Below are 16,531 nucleotides of genomic sequence, written 5' to 3'. Positions count from 1 at the left end.
GGGCAGCAGAGCTCCTGAGCCCCACACAGCACCCAGCCAGAGGCCAGCTTATTATTCCAGAGCGTGGCAAAATAATTAAAGCCTCCTCAATTTCCCCTTGCTCATTTGTGCTCCTTCAGCCTGGATTAATGGGTCTCTTCTCCCAGCACAGACTCATTCCTTATTCCTAATAGCCCATAAATCCCAGCCTCAAAATAACCCCAGCTTTTGCCTGGACCTGCTGAAATATTTATCCTCTCCCCCCTGCTACCCCCCACACCATCCGCTCTCCGGGGATGGGGAGAGGAACCAATCGATGACATCGACCGGTGTGGAGCTGCAGCTGCTCCGGGCGCCGGGAAACAGCTGACGTCGGCAGGAGGATGGGAGCTGGGCAGGAGCTTCTCCCGGCTCCCCCGCAGCCGCTGCAGCCTGGCTGGGCTCCCGTGGAGGGATGCTCTCACACCCTGGGCACCCCTGCACTGGTACACTGCTCCAGGGCATCCTCTGTGCTGTTACTGAGCTCCAGAGCATTCCCCTGCGCTGCTGCCCTGCTCCAGGGCATCCTCTGTCCTGTTACCGAGCTCCAGAGCATTCCCTGTGCTGTTACCGAGCTCCACAACATTCTTTGTGCTGCTACCCTGCTCCACAACATCCCCTGTGCTGCTGCCCTGCTCCAGAGCATCCCCTGTGCTGCTACTGAGCTCCAGAGCATTCCCTGTGCTGCTACTGAGCTCCACAACATTCTTTGTGCTGCTACCCTGCTCCACAACATCCTCTGTGCTGCTACTGAACGCCAGAGCATCCCCTGTGCTGCTACTGAGCTCCAGAGCATTCCCTGTGCTGCTACTGAGCTCCACAACACTCTTTGTGCTGCTGCCCTGCTCCACAACATCCTCTGTGCTGCTACTGAGCTCTAGAGAATCCCCTGTGCTGCTGCCCTGCTCCAGAGCGTCTCCTGTGCTGCTACCAAGCTCCAGAGCATTCCCTCTGCTGGTACCCTGCTGCAGAGCATTCCCTGTGCTGCTGCTGAGCTCTGGAGAATCCTCTGTGCTGCTGCCCTGCTCCAGAGCGTCCTCTGTGCTGCTCCTGAGCTTCAGAGCATTCCTTGTGCTGCTGCCCTGCTCAACAACATCCCCTGTGCTGCTGCTGAGCTCCACAACATCCCTTGTGCTCCTGCCGAGCTCCAGAGCATCCTCTGTGCTGCCACCAAGCCTCAGAGCATTCCCCTGTGCTGCTGCCCTGCTCCAGAGCATTCCCAGTGCTGCTGCTGAGCTCCACAACATTCTTTGTGCTGCTACCCTGCTCCACAACATCCTCTGTGCTGCTACTGAGCGCCAGAGCATCCCCTGTGCTGCTGCCCTGCTCCAGAGCATTCTCTGTGCTACAACCTGGCTCCACAACATCCCCTGTGCTGCTACCGAGCCTCAGAGCATTCCCTGTGCTGCTGCCCTGCTCCACAGCATCCCCTGTGCTGGTACTGAGCCCTAGAGCATCCCCTGTGCTGCTGCCCTGCTCCACAGCATCCCCTGTGCTGCAAATGAGCCTCTGAGCATTTCCTGTGCTGCTGCACCCTGCTGCAGAGCCAGGGCACCCTCCACCCCGCTGTTCCTCGCCCCAGGGCATCCCCTTGTTGTACCCTGCTCCCCCCCTGCCTGCCACTGCCCGCTCCCAGAGGAACGCGAGGTGATGCCCAGCTGGGCTGTGCAGTGTCTGGGGGGATCCCTGTGGATCTCAGCCCATCCCAGGCTGGCTGCAGGAGGAAAGGCTGGAGGACAGGGAGGCAGCTGCTGCCTTTCCTGCCTGGAAACCCTTTGCTTGCCGGATTGCAGGCTGTGAAAGGCAGAAACTCCAGGATACCAGGAGCTGCTCTTCCCAGCTCAAAGCCAAGAAGAGCAGGGTGTGGGGTAACACCAAAAAACAGCCCAGCTCTGCCAGCTCAAAGCAGAGTCCCCAAGAAAAACAGGGAAAACCCATCCAGCATTTCTTATCTTCCTCCTCAAGAGGCAGCAGCTTCCAGAGCAGCTCCTGGCCCCACTCCCATCTCCCACAGGCACAGGGAGAGGACAGCAAAGCTGAAGGAGCCCCCAGCACCCTCTGACCCATCCCCAGCTGGTGTGGGCTGTGGGATGGGCTGGGGGCTGCTGGGACAGCTCTGTCCCCTCCTGCTCCCAGCAGGACCAGGCACGGCCCCAGCTGTCCTGGAGGCAGGAGGTGAGGTGGGAACTGAGGGGGCAGGACCTGGGAGCACAAGGAAAGGAGGATTTTATTCCCACACCACCTCCCTGCCCTCTCCCAGCAAGCCTTGCCCAGCTGGGCTGCCACAGCCTGCCTGGAAAGATGCTTCCGTGCCTCAGTTTCCCCACTGATGGAGATCTGGACTGGGATCAGAGTGCTGGAAGAGCTCTGTCCATGGGAAGTGGACGAGAAGCAGCCAACAGGAGCCTGAGCATGGGGCCAGGGCCACCCCACAGCTCATGTGACTGCCAAATCCCACTGGGAACAAACCCAAAGCTGGATCCAACCTCAACCCCTGAGCCTGATGGGCTTCAGGGTTGTACCCCAGAGCTGGAGTGGGGAAAGGTCCAAGCTGAGCTCTCAGCTGGGTGGGAATTAAATTCATTTCAGCCCCCCTGAGCAATTTAAGCCAAGGATTTGGGACAATTTTTGGCACCAAGAACTGAGCTCTCTCCTCCAGTTTTGGGGCATCTCCTCTTCTCCAGGTGTTTGCTTTTACCCAGGGCTTTGAGGGGATGACAGGAAAACAAATCAGCTCTCAGAGCACTTTCAAAGGGCTTTTATGTATTCACAAAAACAAACCCACACACATATAAGAAAAAAAAAATGGAAAACGAAAAAAAACCCAACCCAGGAATATGCACAGTCTCTTATCAACAACAGAATTGCACAGACAGAGGAGTGAGCTCTGTGCCACTGCAGGAGCCCTTCCCCACCCTTGAACCCCATCCATGAGAACACAGAAATCCTTTTCCCAGTGTCCCAGCAGGAATCAAACACTTGGTGGTGAAGGTGACTGGTGCTGCAGGCTGGGTGTTTCCACCTGAGCTGGGAGGAAAACAGCCTTTATACCCCAAAGGCAGGGCACAGGGGAAGCTGCAGGCTCCTGGGTCCCTTTCTTTGCTCTGGGAAGGGATTTGGGGTCTTCCCTAAGGTTTTCCATCTGCTTGTGTCCTGTCTGCCAGCTCCCTGCCTGCCCGGGGAGCTTTTGGGACAGAGCAGCCAAAGCCAGCACATGATGGAGAAGGATGGGGGGACTGCAGGGTATCCCCATCCTTTCCCACTCCCCAGGAGGTTTTTAGGGCATGGACTGGCTGTGCTGAGGCCCCCCAGGAAGGGAAATCTCATCTGAGCTCTCCTGAACCCCCCAGTGCTTGCAGAACGAACAGGTGAAACAGGCACAAGGATTGCAGATGGTGTGAGATCCAACGCCTGCATTTCTGCTGCATGGGAATGGGGGAGGAATTGGTATTTCTGATGCCAAAATGGGAAGAAAAAGCTGCTATTGGGATTGCTGGAGGGCTTGCAAAGCAAATTGCAGAACAACAGTAACTCACTGCAGAGCCACAGGAGCATCCTGGTGTGATTTCAGCCCCCTTTTTACATTGTCTGAGTATAATTTAACATCATTTTCACAGCAGAAAATCCATTTTTCTTTCCTCATCTCTTAAAAGAAATGGCTGAAGCCAACCAGATTTCACACCAGAAGCAGTTTTGTTTTTCCAAGGGGCAGTCTGGGGGTGGGTGGAGGTAGGGGGAAGCTTCAGCCACTATTTCAGCAGCTGAGGAGAACCCAGTCCTCACGCAACTCCTCCCATTCTCAGACCCCAAACATCCAGCTCCTGGGCAGCAGAGCTCCTGAGCCCCACACAGCACTGAGCTAGAGGCTATTCCAGAATGTGGCAAAATAATTAAAGCCTTCTCCATTTCCCCTTGTGCTCCTTCAGCCTCCCATTCTCAGACCCCAAACATCCAGTGAAGGGAGTGCATCCAGACCAGCACCAAGGGCCCAACCCCTCTCTGTGGCACTGCCACCAGCTCCCTGCAGCCTCCCTGTCCCCCCTTACCTGTGGGAGGGTCATAGGATGTCACAGACAGCACCGGCATCCTCGGAGTGGTCGCAGTTGTGGACGTCCCAGCGGATGTGGGAGCAGCGCAGCAGCGAGGGCTCGTGGCCCTTGCACTTGAGGTTGTCCAGGAAGATGTAGCCGGTTCCTTGGCCATAGTGAGCCTCACCCCAGGCTGCCAGGGCATGCCCACAGCCCAGCTGCCTGCACACCACCTTGGCATCCCGCAGGTCCCAGGCGTCGTCGCACACGGTGCCCCACTGGTGCAGGTAGAACAGCTCCACGCGCCCCTCGCACCGGTGGCTGCCGTTCACCAGGCGCAGGGACCCTGGGGAGGGCAGGGGGTGAGGCAGCTCCTGCCTGTGCCCACCCCAGAGCTGTGCCCCACTCTCCCTGCCTGCCCTGGGGTCAGCCCAGAGCTCCCCTACTGCCTTTGCACAGCCAGGAATGGGGGATGACCCTTGGAGCATCATGGAATAGACAGTTCCCACCTCTGCCCCCTTGGTCCATCACCTCCTCTCCCCACACTGATGTCCACCACCTCTGCCTGAACCAGCTTTGGGGGCACCAGGAGAAGCCATAACTTAACAGTGTCATCAGTTTTTCCCCCTCCCCATGATGTCCCCCTGGGTTTTTAAGATTTTCCAAGCCTTCTGATGTTGACATTCTTGTAGCGAACTTTCTCAGACACTTTGTGTAAATAACTCATTGTTTTGCATTCCTTTATGGAGGAGGAGAAATTTGATGGACTGTTGGTCTGTCCAGTGTCATTGGAGAGGTGGCACTGCTACCCTCCAATCCACTGTCACTCTTGGAGCTATAAATGTTGGAGTCAGAAAATAAACTCCCTTTTTTTCTTCACCTTGAGAACAGCGGTGCGCACTTGTGTTCTTTCATGTCCTGTAGTGACATCGTGGGCTGCTCCAGGCACTGCCAGATCTTGTGCATCTGCCTGAGCCATTTCTTTTCCACCCTGTACCAGCTTGGAGCATCCCCAGGGCTGGCACTGTGTCCCCAGGTGACACCCCAGTACTTACCCTCCTTGGGACGAGTTGGGGCCAACGTGGTGGTTGTAGCAGTGGCCTCTTGGAAATGGTCATCAGTGTCATCAGCACCTGGTGCAGTGGAGGAGAGGTGGGAAAAGTGACTGAAGGGACAGGGTTGGGTCATGGCCCCCCAGCAGTGGAGTGGGATGGCTGCAGGGATGTGGGGTGGGATGTGCCCCCCAGCAGTGCTGTGGGATGGCTGCAGGGATGTGGAGTGGGATGGCTGCAGGGATGTGGGGTGGGATGTGCAGCCACTCTGCACAAATGGGGACCACAGGAGATGCCACACTCCAGCCATCACCCACACCACAGCACTGATTGCCAGTACTCATTCTTCACCCCAACCCCATTTGGGGACCCCATTTTCCACACCCAGCCTGAGCATGGAGATCCTCCCTACACCCATTCTCTCATTGACTTTCCTACTGAGCTGGGCTTCATCAGAGACCTCCTGTCACCCTCTGTTCCAGATTGCAAGGCAAGATGTGTTCTATCACCATCTGTACGCCAGTTGTCTTTTGTCAAGTGGGCAGTTTGCCTTATCTCTCTCTTTCAGTGACCACAATCACACCTCCCTGGGGAGGGGACATCTGCTGATAACAGCCATTGAATGTCCCTGCATGGCTGATAAGAGCTACAGCATCCCATTGGGAGATGTGAGCCCAGAGGGAGGAGCCAAGCATTCCTACATGGATATAATCTGGAGGTTCTGGAACACCAGCACGGCTTCTCCACTGGATTCCCCAGAGGAACAGCAGCTGCGTCTCCTTCCACTGGATCTTCAGAGGAAGAATCCATCCTTCTCTACAGGATTCCTGCTCCAGCAGAACCACCCCTGACACTGCAGGAGGGCTGAGCCACAATTCCAATGGGACTGCCGCCAACACCCTGACCCACAGGGTGTCAGGTTGGGTTCTGACACTGTCAGTGTTGCTCTGGTGTACTGCATTGTTTATTTTATCCTTTTATTTTTCTTCCCTATTAAAGAACTGCTATTTCCTGCTCCCATATTTTTTTGCCTGAGCGCCCCTTAATTTAAAATTTACAGCAATTCGGAGGGGAGGGTTTACATTTTCCATTTCAGGGGAGGCTCCTGCCTTCCTTAGCAGGGAGTTTTGGGGTCTGAGGGAGTTTTGGTGTCCAGTAGGGGTGGGGAAGGTTTACATTCTCCGTTTCAGTGGAGGCTCCTGCCTTCCTTAGCAGACTCCTGTCTTTCCAAACCAAGACACCCTCTCCCCCCTGTCTCACCTCGGCAGATGACCCCAGCATCCTCGTGGTGGCCGCAGTTGTGCTGTCCCCAGCCCAGGTGGAAGCAGTCGGCCAGGCGCGCCTCGCCGCCGCCGCAGCCCACGTTGTCCAGCAGCACGGGCCCGCTGCCGTAGCCGAAGGAGCCCAGCACGGTGGCGGCCAGGGCGCTGCCGCAGCCCAGCTGCCGGCAAACCACCTGGGCGTCGGGGAAGTCCCAGTCGTCGTCGCACACGGTGCCCCAGGTGCCGCCGTGCCGCACCTCCACCCGCCCGCGGCAGCTCCCGTTGCCGTTCGCCAGCCGCAAGCCGCCACCTGCAAGCCATGACCCGGGGGGAACAGGGCTACACAGGGTGTCCCCTGCTGACCCTCCAAGGGTGTGGGGTGAGCCCCTGGTTTTTGGGGCAACCCCTGGGTATGTGGGGCAAACCCCTGTGGGCATGGGGTGAGTCTCGGGGGTATAGGGTAACCCTCTGAGGATGTGGGTACAACCTCCTGGGAGTGTGGGGCAATCCCCTGTGGGCATAGGGTGAGTCTCTGGGGTATGGGGTAACATCTGGGGGTATGGGTACAACCCCCTGGGGATGTGGGGCAATCCCTGTGGGCATGGGTTGAGCCTCCAGTTTTTGTGGTAACCCCTGGGGACATGGGTACACCCCCTTGGGGATGTGGGCCAAACCCCTGTGGGTGTGGGGTCAATCTCTGGGGTATGGGGTAACATCTGGGGACATGGGTACAAGCCCCAGGGATGTGGGGCAATCCCCTGTGGGCATTGGGTGAGTCTCTGGGATATGAGATAACCCCTGGGGACGTGGGGCAAACTCTTGTGGGCATGGGGTGAGTCTCTGGAGTATAGGGTAACCCTCTGGGGATGTGGGTACAACCCCCTGGGAGTGTGGGGCAATCCCCTGTGGGCATGGGGTGAGTCTCTGGGGTATGGGGCAACCCCTGGGGACGTGGGGTAATTCCCAAGCAGCACTGTGAGCATGGAGCAATCCATGGAGATGTGGGATGAACCCTTGAGTGTCATGGGGTGAACACCCTATGGGCGTGGAGTAAACCCTGGGGATGTGAGATAATTCCTGGGGCATGAATTGAGCACGTGGAACATGGGGTGACCTTTGGGGACATGGAAGGAGCCCTGGGGATGTGGAGTGACTCCCCCATGGACATGGAGCCCCAGCAGCAGCTGCACACTTACTTTCCTGCTCGATGGTCAGGAGCGTGGTGGTGACCACCTCAGTGGCCTGGGAGGGCTGGTCCCTGCTGTCTGTCACTGCTGGGACAAGCGTGGGGACATGTGGGCATTGAGAGGTCCAGACCCAGCACCCACTGCCCCTGTTCCAGTTGGTACCAGTGACCATCAGCACCATGGCTGTCCCCTGGCCACACCAGTGTCACCCCTTGAGTGTCACCCACACATGGCAGAACCTCAGGGTCGCCAGGCTGGGTCACAAGAGGACACAGAGGACACAGCTTCCCCCCCAGATGAGTGACTGCCAACCTCCTACCTGTGGCCGTGGCTGTGAGGGTCTCCTCAGAGTCCAGGGCCAGCGAGGTGGTGAATGATGTGATGGTGGATGTGTCCAGTCCTGTGGTGACACAGAGGGACAGAGGTGACACCTGGGAGATTTATCATCAGGATTCATTAGCATTTATGCCTCATTATCCCCCGCCCTTCTGAGCAAGGTCTAGGCGTGGTGGTGCCATCGAGGAGGGGCCAGAGGGGATGGGGATGTTTAGGCAGGAAAGGACCAGCCTGAAAAAATCGTCCCTTTTGTCCTACATCATCCCCTTTGTCCATTTACAGCGAGAAAGGAAAAGCACTGGCACTCACTGCTCCCGTCATTAGCCACGATAATGAGGGAATTCAGGGGGATTATTAAGATTATAAACAGTAATCAGTGGAGGATGGCAGGAATACATCATTTCAGGAGGGGAAGGGGAGGCAGGCTGGGCCTGGCGCCGTGCCCAGCCCCTGGCAACCTCTCTCTCCTTCCGGACACGGGCAGCTCGTTTGCAGCCAGCAGAGCAGGGAAATGGCAGAGGGAAGTGCAGGATGGCAGATGCATTTCCCTGGCAGGTGGGGCAGGTGCATTACCCTGGCAGGTGCATTTCCCCGGCAGGAGGGGCAGGTGCATTTCCCTGGCAAGAAGGGCGGGTGCGTTTCCCTGGCAGGATTGCAGGTGCATTTCCCTGGCAGGATGGCAGATGCATTTCCCTGGCAGGATTGCAGGTGCATTTCCCTGGCAGGAGGGGCAGATGCATTTCCCTGGCAGGATTGCAGGTGCATTTCCCTGGCAGGAGGGGCAGATGCATTTCCCTGGCAGGATGGCAGATGCATTTCCCTGGCAGGATTGCAGGTGCATTTCCCTGGCAGGAGGGGCAGATGCATTTCCCTGGCAGGATTGCAGGTGCATTTCCCTGGCAGGAGGGGCAGATGCATTTCCCTGGCAGGATTGCAGGTGCATTTCCCTGGCAGGAAGGGCAGGTGCATTTCCCTGGCAGGATGGCAGATGCATTTCCCTGGCAGGATTGCAGGTGCATTTCCCTGGCAGGAGGGGCAGATGCATTTCCCTGGCAGGATGGCAGATGCATTTCCCTGGCAGGATTGCAGGTGCATTTCCCTGGCAGGATGGCAGATGCATTTCCCTGGCAGGATTGCAGGTGCATTTCCCTGGCAGGAGGGGCAGGTGCATTTCCCCTGCAAATCCCCACCCTGGCCGTGCTCTGGGCTCCTGGTGTGGGGTTGCTACTCCAGAGTACCATGATGAGGGTTGATAAGGAGCAAGGATGCTCCCACAGCACAGAGCCCAGCCCAGCCTTGGGCATCTCAGCATCTCCCTGAGGCCATTTCTGCTTGGAGAACAGGCTGTCCCTGGGTGTTTCCCCACCCTGAGGGTGATGCCCTGCCTGGTACCTGCACAGATGACCCCAGCATCCTCGTGGTGGCCGCAGTTGTGGATGCCCCAGCCCAGGCTGTAGCAGGCAGACAGGAAGGGCTCGCTGCCATCGCAGTTGACGTTGTCCAGGAGGATCCGTCCTGTTCCGTAGCCAAAGTAGGCATTGCTCTTGTAATCCAGGGCTTGCCCACAGCCCAGCTGCTTGCAGACCACGCTGGCATCGCTCAGGCCCCAGTCGTCATCGCACACGGTGCCCCAGCTGCCGCGGTAGAAGATCTCCACCCGGCCCTGGCAGGTGTCGGGGCCGGCCACCAGGCGGATGCTGCCGTCACCTGGGGGTGGCAGCACGAGGTGAGAGGGATGTGGTGTCCCCACACTGCCACCGTGCCCGTGATGGCAAAGGAAATGAGTGAGAAACAGAGGGGAAGGGGTGAAGCTTTAGAGCAATGGGGCTTGGGAAGCTTGGGAATTTCTGGGGTAGGATGTGGCCATGGACAGCACAATGATGGGGTTTGGGGGTCTGCAGCTCAGAGAGGCTTCAAGAGGGACAGCAGGTGACAGGGTGTCCCCCTGCAGGCTGAGCAGCTTACTTTCCCCATCCTGTACTGATGCTGTGAGGGTCCTGGTGGTCGGTCCTTCGCTGACTTGCGTGGGTGAGAACTCTGCAAAGGGAAGCAGAAAGGTGGCACCTGCTGCTCCACCTGGGAGATGGAGGGATGCCTCCCACCCACTGCTCCAGGAGGGTCTGCACCAACCCAGCTGAAAACAGAGGGGTTTGCAGCTGCACCAGAGCTCTCTGCCAATGCCTCCAGCCTTTATTCTGCCCTCAGACCCAGCTCCCCTCCTCCTTTCTCTCTCCTTCCACCTCTCCTCTCCAACAATTACATGATTTATTTTCCTGCTCAATCCACAACCTCTGTTCTCTGGTTGCTGTCAGTACAACCCACCACCAACCCCACATCCCCCTGCCTTTCCATCCCTCCTTTTCCAAGCCCTGCTTCTGCAGGACGTGGGGATTCACAGAACAGCTGCTCCAGGTCTGCAGAGCCTCCCTTTCACAGCTCACTGGTGCCTGGCTGATGAGCAAACCTTGCACAGCGAGGGAGGAACGTGTGTGGGGTACATAAGGGTCCTCACAGAGCCGTTCCACTTTCGCTTGCCAAGTTCAAACACTTTCCACTGCTTTTCTCACCTTTAGGAACATCTCCTACTGAAAAGCTCAGCAGTTTAAAGAAACACAAGTCAAAAGGGGAAAGAGCAGTTGGGCAGCAACTGACTCAGAGGCAGGAGTGTGGGTGGGCATGTGCTCCTTCCCCAGGGATCGTGCAAAGTCCCTGATCCGGGAGTGACAAGGAACACAAAGTAGGCTGGTCACCTTATGGAGCTGGGAGGTGACCTGGATTGAGGAGAGGGGTGAGAGGAGAAGGCAGAAGATGTTTGTCTGACCCAGGTCAGCGAATCAGGCTCTAAGACTCTTGGGCTCCACCAAGGCAGAGTCAAAAGGGGAAAGAGCAGTTGGGCAGCAACTGACTCAGAGGCAGGAGCGTGGGTGGGCATGTGCTCCTTCCCCGGGGATCATGCAAAGTTCCTGATCTGGGAGTGACAAGGAACACAAAGCAGGCTGGTCACCTTATGGAGCACCAGCCTGTGGAGCTGGGAGGCGACCTGGATTGAGGAAATGGGTGAGAGGAGAATGCAGAGGATGTTTGGCTGACCCAGGTCAGGCTCTGAGCTAAGACTCTTGGGCTCCACCAACCCCACTGCAGCCCCCAAGTCTTGCCCTCCACAGTAACCCCATGGTCTCCTGTCCCCCGAGGAACCCACCCTCATTACCATTGCACACCACAGCCACATCCTCATAGTGGTAGCAGTTGTGGATGCCCCAGCCGTGGCTCCAGCACTCGCTCAGGGCCGCCTCCGAGCCCTTGCAGTCCACGTTGTCCAGGAAGATGGGCCCGGTGCCCTGGCCGAAGGTCATGGCAGCGGGCAGGGTGATGGCATGGCCACAGCCCAGCTGGCGACACACCACGTTGGCATCCACCATGTCCCAGTCGTCGTCACACACGGTGCCCCAGGAGCCGTTGTAGAGGATCTCCAGGCGGCCCTGGCAGCGGCTGGGCCCGTTGGAGAGGCGGATCTCTGGAAGGAGGGCATAGAGATCTCCCTCAGCAGGCCATGGGGAGCAAATCTACACCAAACTCCTTAGAGAAAACCATGAGGATCTCCAGGTGGCCCTGGCAGCAGCTGGGCCCACTGGAGAGGCGGATCTCTGGGAGGATGGCTGGGCCCGTTGGAGAGCTAGATCTCTGGGAGGAGGGCACACAGAGCTCCCTCAGCAGGCAACCTCCTCATGAGGAGCAAATCTGCATCAAACTCCTTAGAGAAAACCATGAGGATCTCCAGCCAGCTGGGCCCACTAGAGAGCCGGATCTCTGGGAGGAGGGCAACACAGACCTCCGTCAGCCTCCTCAAGGGGAGCAAATCTACACCAAACTCCTGAGAGAAAACCATGAGGATCTCCAGCCTGCTGGGCCCGCTGAAGTGCCGTACCTTGGGGAGGATGGCAACAGAGAGCTCCCTCAGCAGGCCATGGGGAGCAAATCTACATCAAACTCCTGCTCCTTAGAGAAAACCTCTCAGGAAAATCTCTACATCAATCTCCTGCCCCTTCTCTGGGGCACAAGGCTGTTGTCATCTTATTGCAGGGGTTTTATACTGTCATCACCTTATCACAAAAGTTTCACACCTTCTTGGTGTTTCTCCTCAGAGCACTGACCCTGTTCTTCACAAAGCAGCCAACTGACTCCAGTTCTCTTCCCAGCCACCCATCCCACTCTGTTATAGCATCTTCTTCTCACTGGTCACAGCTGTGGCCTCTTAAAGTCAGGCCTGCTCCTAATCTTAGATCATTGGCCCAGCTGCAACTCCTTAGGGATAAGATTACTTTCTACACTATCTTTATTTTCTTGTATTCTATCCCCCTACACGAGGCAGTTGTTGGCTTGGTGCTGCCCTGCTGGTGGGACACGGGCTCCCCTCCATCTGCTGGCAGCAGTGGCTGTGCAGACACAGCACATCTCAGCCCAGGAACGAGATTCACCATCACCAAGGCCAGGCTGGATGGTGCTTTGGACAGCCTGGCGTCATGGAAGGTGTTCCTGCCCATGGCAGCATAGAGTGAGATGGTTTTTAAGATGGTTGGTCCCTTCCAACCCAAACCATTCTGTGGCTCTTTGGTGCTCCCATCATCTCTCCTCTGCTAATGGGCAAAAACCCAAGGGTGAAGGAAAAAGCAGACATGTGGCACCACATCTTGACTTAAATAGGTGACAAGTGACAAGATGCAATTAGCAAATTCTTATTAGCCTCAATGACTGCTTCCAGAGCTGGTGGGATGGATGGAGATGATCTCTCAGGCTGCTGGTGATGGGTGCAGGCATCGAAGTACCCAGGGTCCACCACATCAAGGGAATTATTTACTTGTGTGTGGTGCATGGCACAGGGACAGAGACTCAGCAGGAGGCAGAAAAAATCTCCTCTCAGGATAATTAGCAGAATAGGGATATTAAAGAATCTTTATTTTCTTTCTCTAAAAGAAGTTTAGCTTTTTCTTGCTGCTTTTTGTTCCAAACCAATATATTTCCTTTTTTAAATTCTCCAAATCCCTTCTTTTACCTAGAAATGCATTTTTCAACTACAAAACTTCCTGGAGAAAAGTGACTTTCAGAGAAGAATCTCACCTGGGAATGGCAACATCTCAGGCTCAGACTGCAAGGGAGTGGTGCCTGCAAGGGAGAAAAGGAGGGATCAGCTCTTCCCAGGGAGGAGGAGGTGCAGCTTGGAGAGTGATGGCAGCAGGGATGGGATGGGATGGAATGGTGGTGGGGACTGGCAGGACCCAGTAGCCCTTGGCTCCTTCCCTTTCCTGCAAAGTCCTGGAGTTTGTAGGGCAAAAAATGAACACCCTTCCCCAGGGCATCACTTCATCTACTTTATGGGTGGGGAAACTGAGGCACATGATTGACTGTGACTCTGGTGGGATGTGAAGCACAAGGTGACATGTGTGACCCTAATGAGCCCAGTGGCTAGCAGAAGCCACTCCTGTCTTGGGCCAGGTCTTGGGGACATTTTGTCCATCCCTGGCCCAATTGCTGCCTTGCTGTAAGCCCTGGCCAGCTCCTGCATCCCCCTGCCCCATCACCCCCATGGAAAACTTGAGTGGTGAGATGGGAACAAGGAAAATCAACCCTGCCCAGCTTGAGAAACCCAGTGGACATCTCCTGATGGAAGCCTTCTGATGAAACCTTTTCTTCTATTCTTTTAGTATAGTTTTAATGTAATACATATTATAAAATAATAAATCAAGCCTTCTGAAGCATGGAGTCAGATCCTCATTTCTTCCCTCATCCAAGAACCCCTGTGAACACCGTCAGAGATGTGGGGTATGGAACGAGATAAATTTTAAGGTCGCTTCCAACCCAAACCATTCCATGATCCTGTGGTGCGTCCATGCTAATTACAGCACCCAAGGGCTGAGCAACACCTGTGGTGCCTCTGTGGCCTCTTTTCCTCCCACTGCCTCAGACCAGCCCTGTCCTGCCTCACTCTCAGCCCACCAGCAGTGACGTGGAATGTCACCCTGGTTTTTTAAGATTTTCCAAGCCTTCTGACGTTGACATTCTTGTAGTGAACTTTCTCACAGGCTTTCTGTAAATAACTCATTGTTTTGCATTCCTTTATGGAGGAGGAGAAATTTGATGGGCTGTTGGTTTGTCCAGTGTCATTGGAGAGGTGGCACTGTCACCCTCCAATCTGCTGCCACTTTTGGAAAACTATAAATGTTGAAGTCAGAAAATAAACTTCCCTTTTTATTCACCTTGAGAACAGCGGTGTGTTCTTTTGTGTCCTATAGTGACAGTGGAGGTCAATCCCTGCTGCTCTGGGGGTGGATGTCACCACTGTGAAAAGCAGTGTGAGCCTGGGGGACAGTGGAGCACATGAGCCCACCTCCCTTTTCCTTGCTAGGATGTTACCTGGGAGACCGTTAAGTCAGGCAGAAATCAGGGCTGTCAAAGAAAGACCTAGAAACCCCAAGAGAAAGGAGAATAAGACAAATGTCTGGCTGTATCCATGACTTAGCAGGGATGCTGGGGTGAACATCAGCAGCCAGGGAGCTCCAGTATGGTCAGTGCTCCTGCCCTACCCAGGCATGGAAAGGGATGCTGTGATTCCAGCAAGAATTGGGGATTAAACAGGTGAGACCACGGCTGCAGAGAGGACAGGGAAGGATAGAGCAGCCCCATGGGCTGGACAACAGGGTAGAGGTAATTCAGCTCACCAAAAGTGGGGAGATGTGTGGGTTTCCAGGAAGAGTGTTTGATCCTGGCTCGTATTGATTTTTAACACCTAGTCCACTCCAGTGCCAAGAAAGCAGTGGATAAAAAGGACATTGATAAATATTCATCTCCCTTTGAGTCAAAATCAAAGCTCTGAAATATTCATTTAAGAGCATCCTCCAGCAAAGTCAGGAGAGATCTGAAAAGAATATGCCTGGTGTGTCTACAATAATAAGGAACTGTCTTTTTGAGGAGAGATGGAGCCCTCCATGTTTCTCTGATCCAGCTTCACAAAGCCAGAAGAAAAAGGGAAACTGCTCCAGTAAACAAAACCACCAAAGGGGAGGACAAATGGCCCTTCGTTAGCGACTAATCTGTGCCCATTAAGGAGGAGAACGAGGAGAGACAGGCGATGCAGGGGACAGGGACAGAGCCACCAGGGTCCCCACACCAGAGTGTGATCACAGATGCTGCCACAGCATCCCGAGGGGGAAGGGAAGCACCAGCGGAGAGGGTGGGAAGGTAAAACCCGATTTAACTCAATTAGGATGTCTGAGCACATCTGAATTCCCAGTTTTCCCGCTGGCTGTGCCTTGGTGGGTTTGTTGAGGCAGGAATGCATTCCCCACTGTAATGACATGGATAGAGTCACACTGGGATCACCTCGCTGCCACAGCACTGACGTGGACCCACCTTCTATAGCAGGAATGGCTTTTCCCAGGTCTCTTGAAATGATTCCTGGCTGCACAGTGCCTGCCAGGAGTGAGCAGAGCCCATTGTTCTCAGGGGATGGGTGTCGTGGACATCTTTTATGAAAAATCCTTTCCTTAGGATTTTTCCTCCTGAGAAGCTCAGAGGCCTCAGGAACAAAATGTAAACATTGATTATCTGCTGCTGTGGAACACAACAGGTGCATCTGTGATTGGCCTGTGTTGGATGTTTCTAATTAATGCCAATCACAGCCCTGTTGGCTCAGACAGAGAGCCCGAGCCAGAGCCTTTGTTATCATTCTTTGCTATTCTATTCTTAGCCAGCCTTCTGAAAAGGAAATCCTTTCTCCTATTCTTTTAGTATAGTTTTAATGTAATATATATAATAAAATAATAAATCAAGCCTTCTGAAACATGGAGTCAGATCCTCATCTCTTCCCTCATCCTGGGACCCCTGTGAACGCCGTCACAGGATGGGTGCTCGTTCCACCCCTTTCCTTGGCAGGACTGGTCCCACAGGTCCTGGGGAGCAACTCCAGGAGCATCCCCTGACCATCAGCATCTCCCCATGGATGCTGCCTGCTCCAGAGCCCAGAACTGCTCTGTCACCAGTGCTGGCAGCACCTGCCCCACTCCCCTGCCTGTCCTGCATGCTGGGCCTGCCATCACAGCCAGGTCACGGTGGGACATGAGAGCTGAACTTGCTTCCCAATCCCTCACGCACTCAGCACTGTAGGGGACACCACAATAATCCTGTGCCTGGAGAAAATCCGCCCACAAATCTGATGGAGAGGATCACGGTGCTTAAACCCCCTCCCACTACCCCAGGCAGGAGCTCACCGGTGGGGCTGAGGATGAGGAGGATGAGGAGCGTGGCTGGCATCAAGGAGAGAGGCAGCACCTCGGTGTCCGGACAGGGACCGAGCGTCATTGCTGCTGTCAGCCCCTCCTGCAGGCGAATTTCCAGAGGACACCTCCCTGAAACACGCAGACAGCAGAGTTAGTGGTGGTGGCCTGCAGAGCCTGTGGTCACCAAGGGCCATGCAGGACCTGTGAACATGTCACTCCTCAGTATTTCCAGGAGCAGTGACCAGAAGACACACGAAAATCTGGATTAATTGAGAACAAACAAATTTTTTTTGAGTGGCAAGATGAAGCTGAAGGGCTGTACCCCACCTGGGAGATCAAACTCAACAACAGGGAATGTCAACAGAAAATGAGGAAGAG

The 16,531-nt window shown here is 55.3% G+C and overlaps 1 protein-coding gene across 1 annotated transcript; it reads right to left on the bottom strand.

Moving 5' to 3' along the window:
* Nucleotides 1-4,075: 4,075 nt before the first annotated feature.
* Nucleotides 4,076-16,235, bottom strand: SSC4D (scavenger receptor cysteine rich family member with 4 domains). The gene is made up of 10 exons (XM_054287247.1): nucleotides 16,145-16,235; nucleotides 12,999-13,043; nucleotides 11,092-11,397; nucleotides 9,849-9,920; nucleotides 9,276-9,590; nucleotides 7,867-7,947; nucleotides 7,557-7,634; nucleotides 6,359-6,670; nucleotides 5,102-5,179; nucleotides 4,076-4,392 (listed from the first exon to the last, which is right to left on the bottom strand). The coding sequence occupies exons 1-10, from the start codon at nucleotides 16,233-16,235 to the stop codon at nucleotides 4,076-4,078; spliced, it is 1,695 nt and encodes a 564-aa protein (XP_054143222.1).
* Nucleotides 16,236-16,531: the final 296 nt, after the last annotated feature.

This window comes from Melozone crissalis, unplaced genomic scaffold (genome assembly GCF_028551555.1).
Source record: "Melozone crissalis strain CALT ecotype California unplaced genomic scaffold, PUWL_Pcris_2 ptg000057l_1, whole genome shotgun sequence".
In the NCBI taxonomy this organism is placed as follows: domain Eukaryota; kingdom Metazoa; phylum Chordata; class Aves; order Passeriformes; family Passerellidae; genus Melozone; species Melozone crissalis.
The sequence above is the reverse complement of the archived record's forward strand: the minus strand, read 5'-3'. Positions and strand labels throughout refer to the sequence as shown.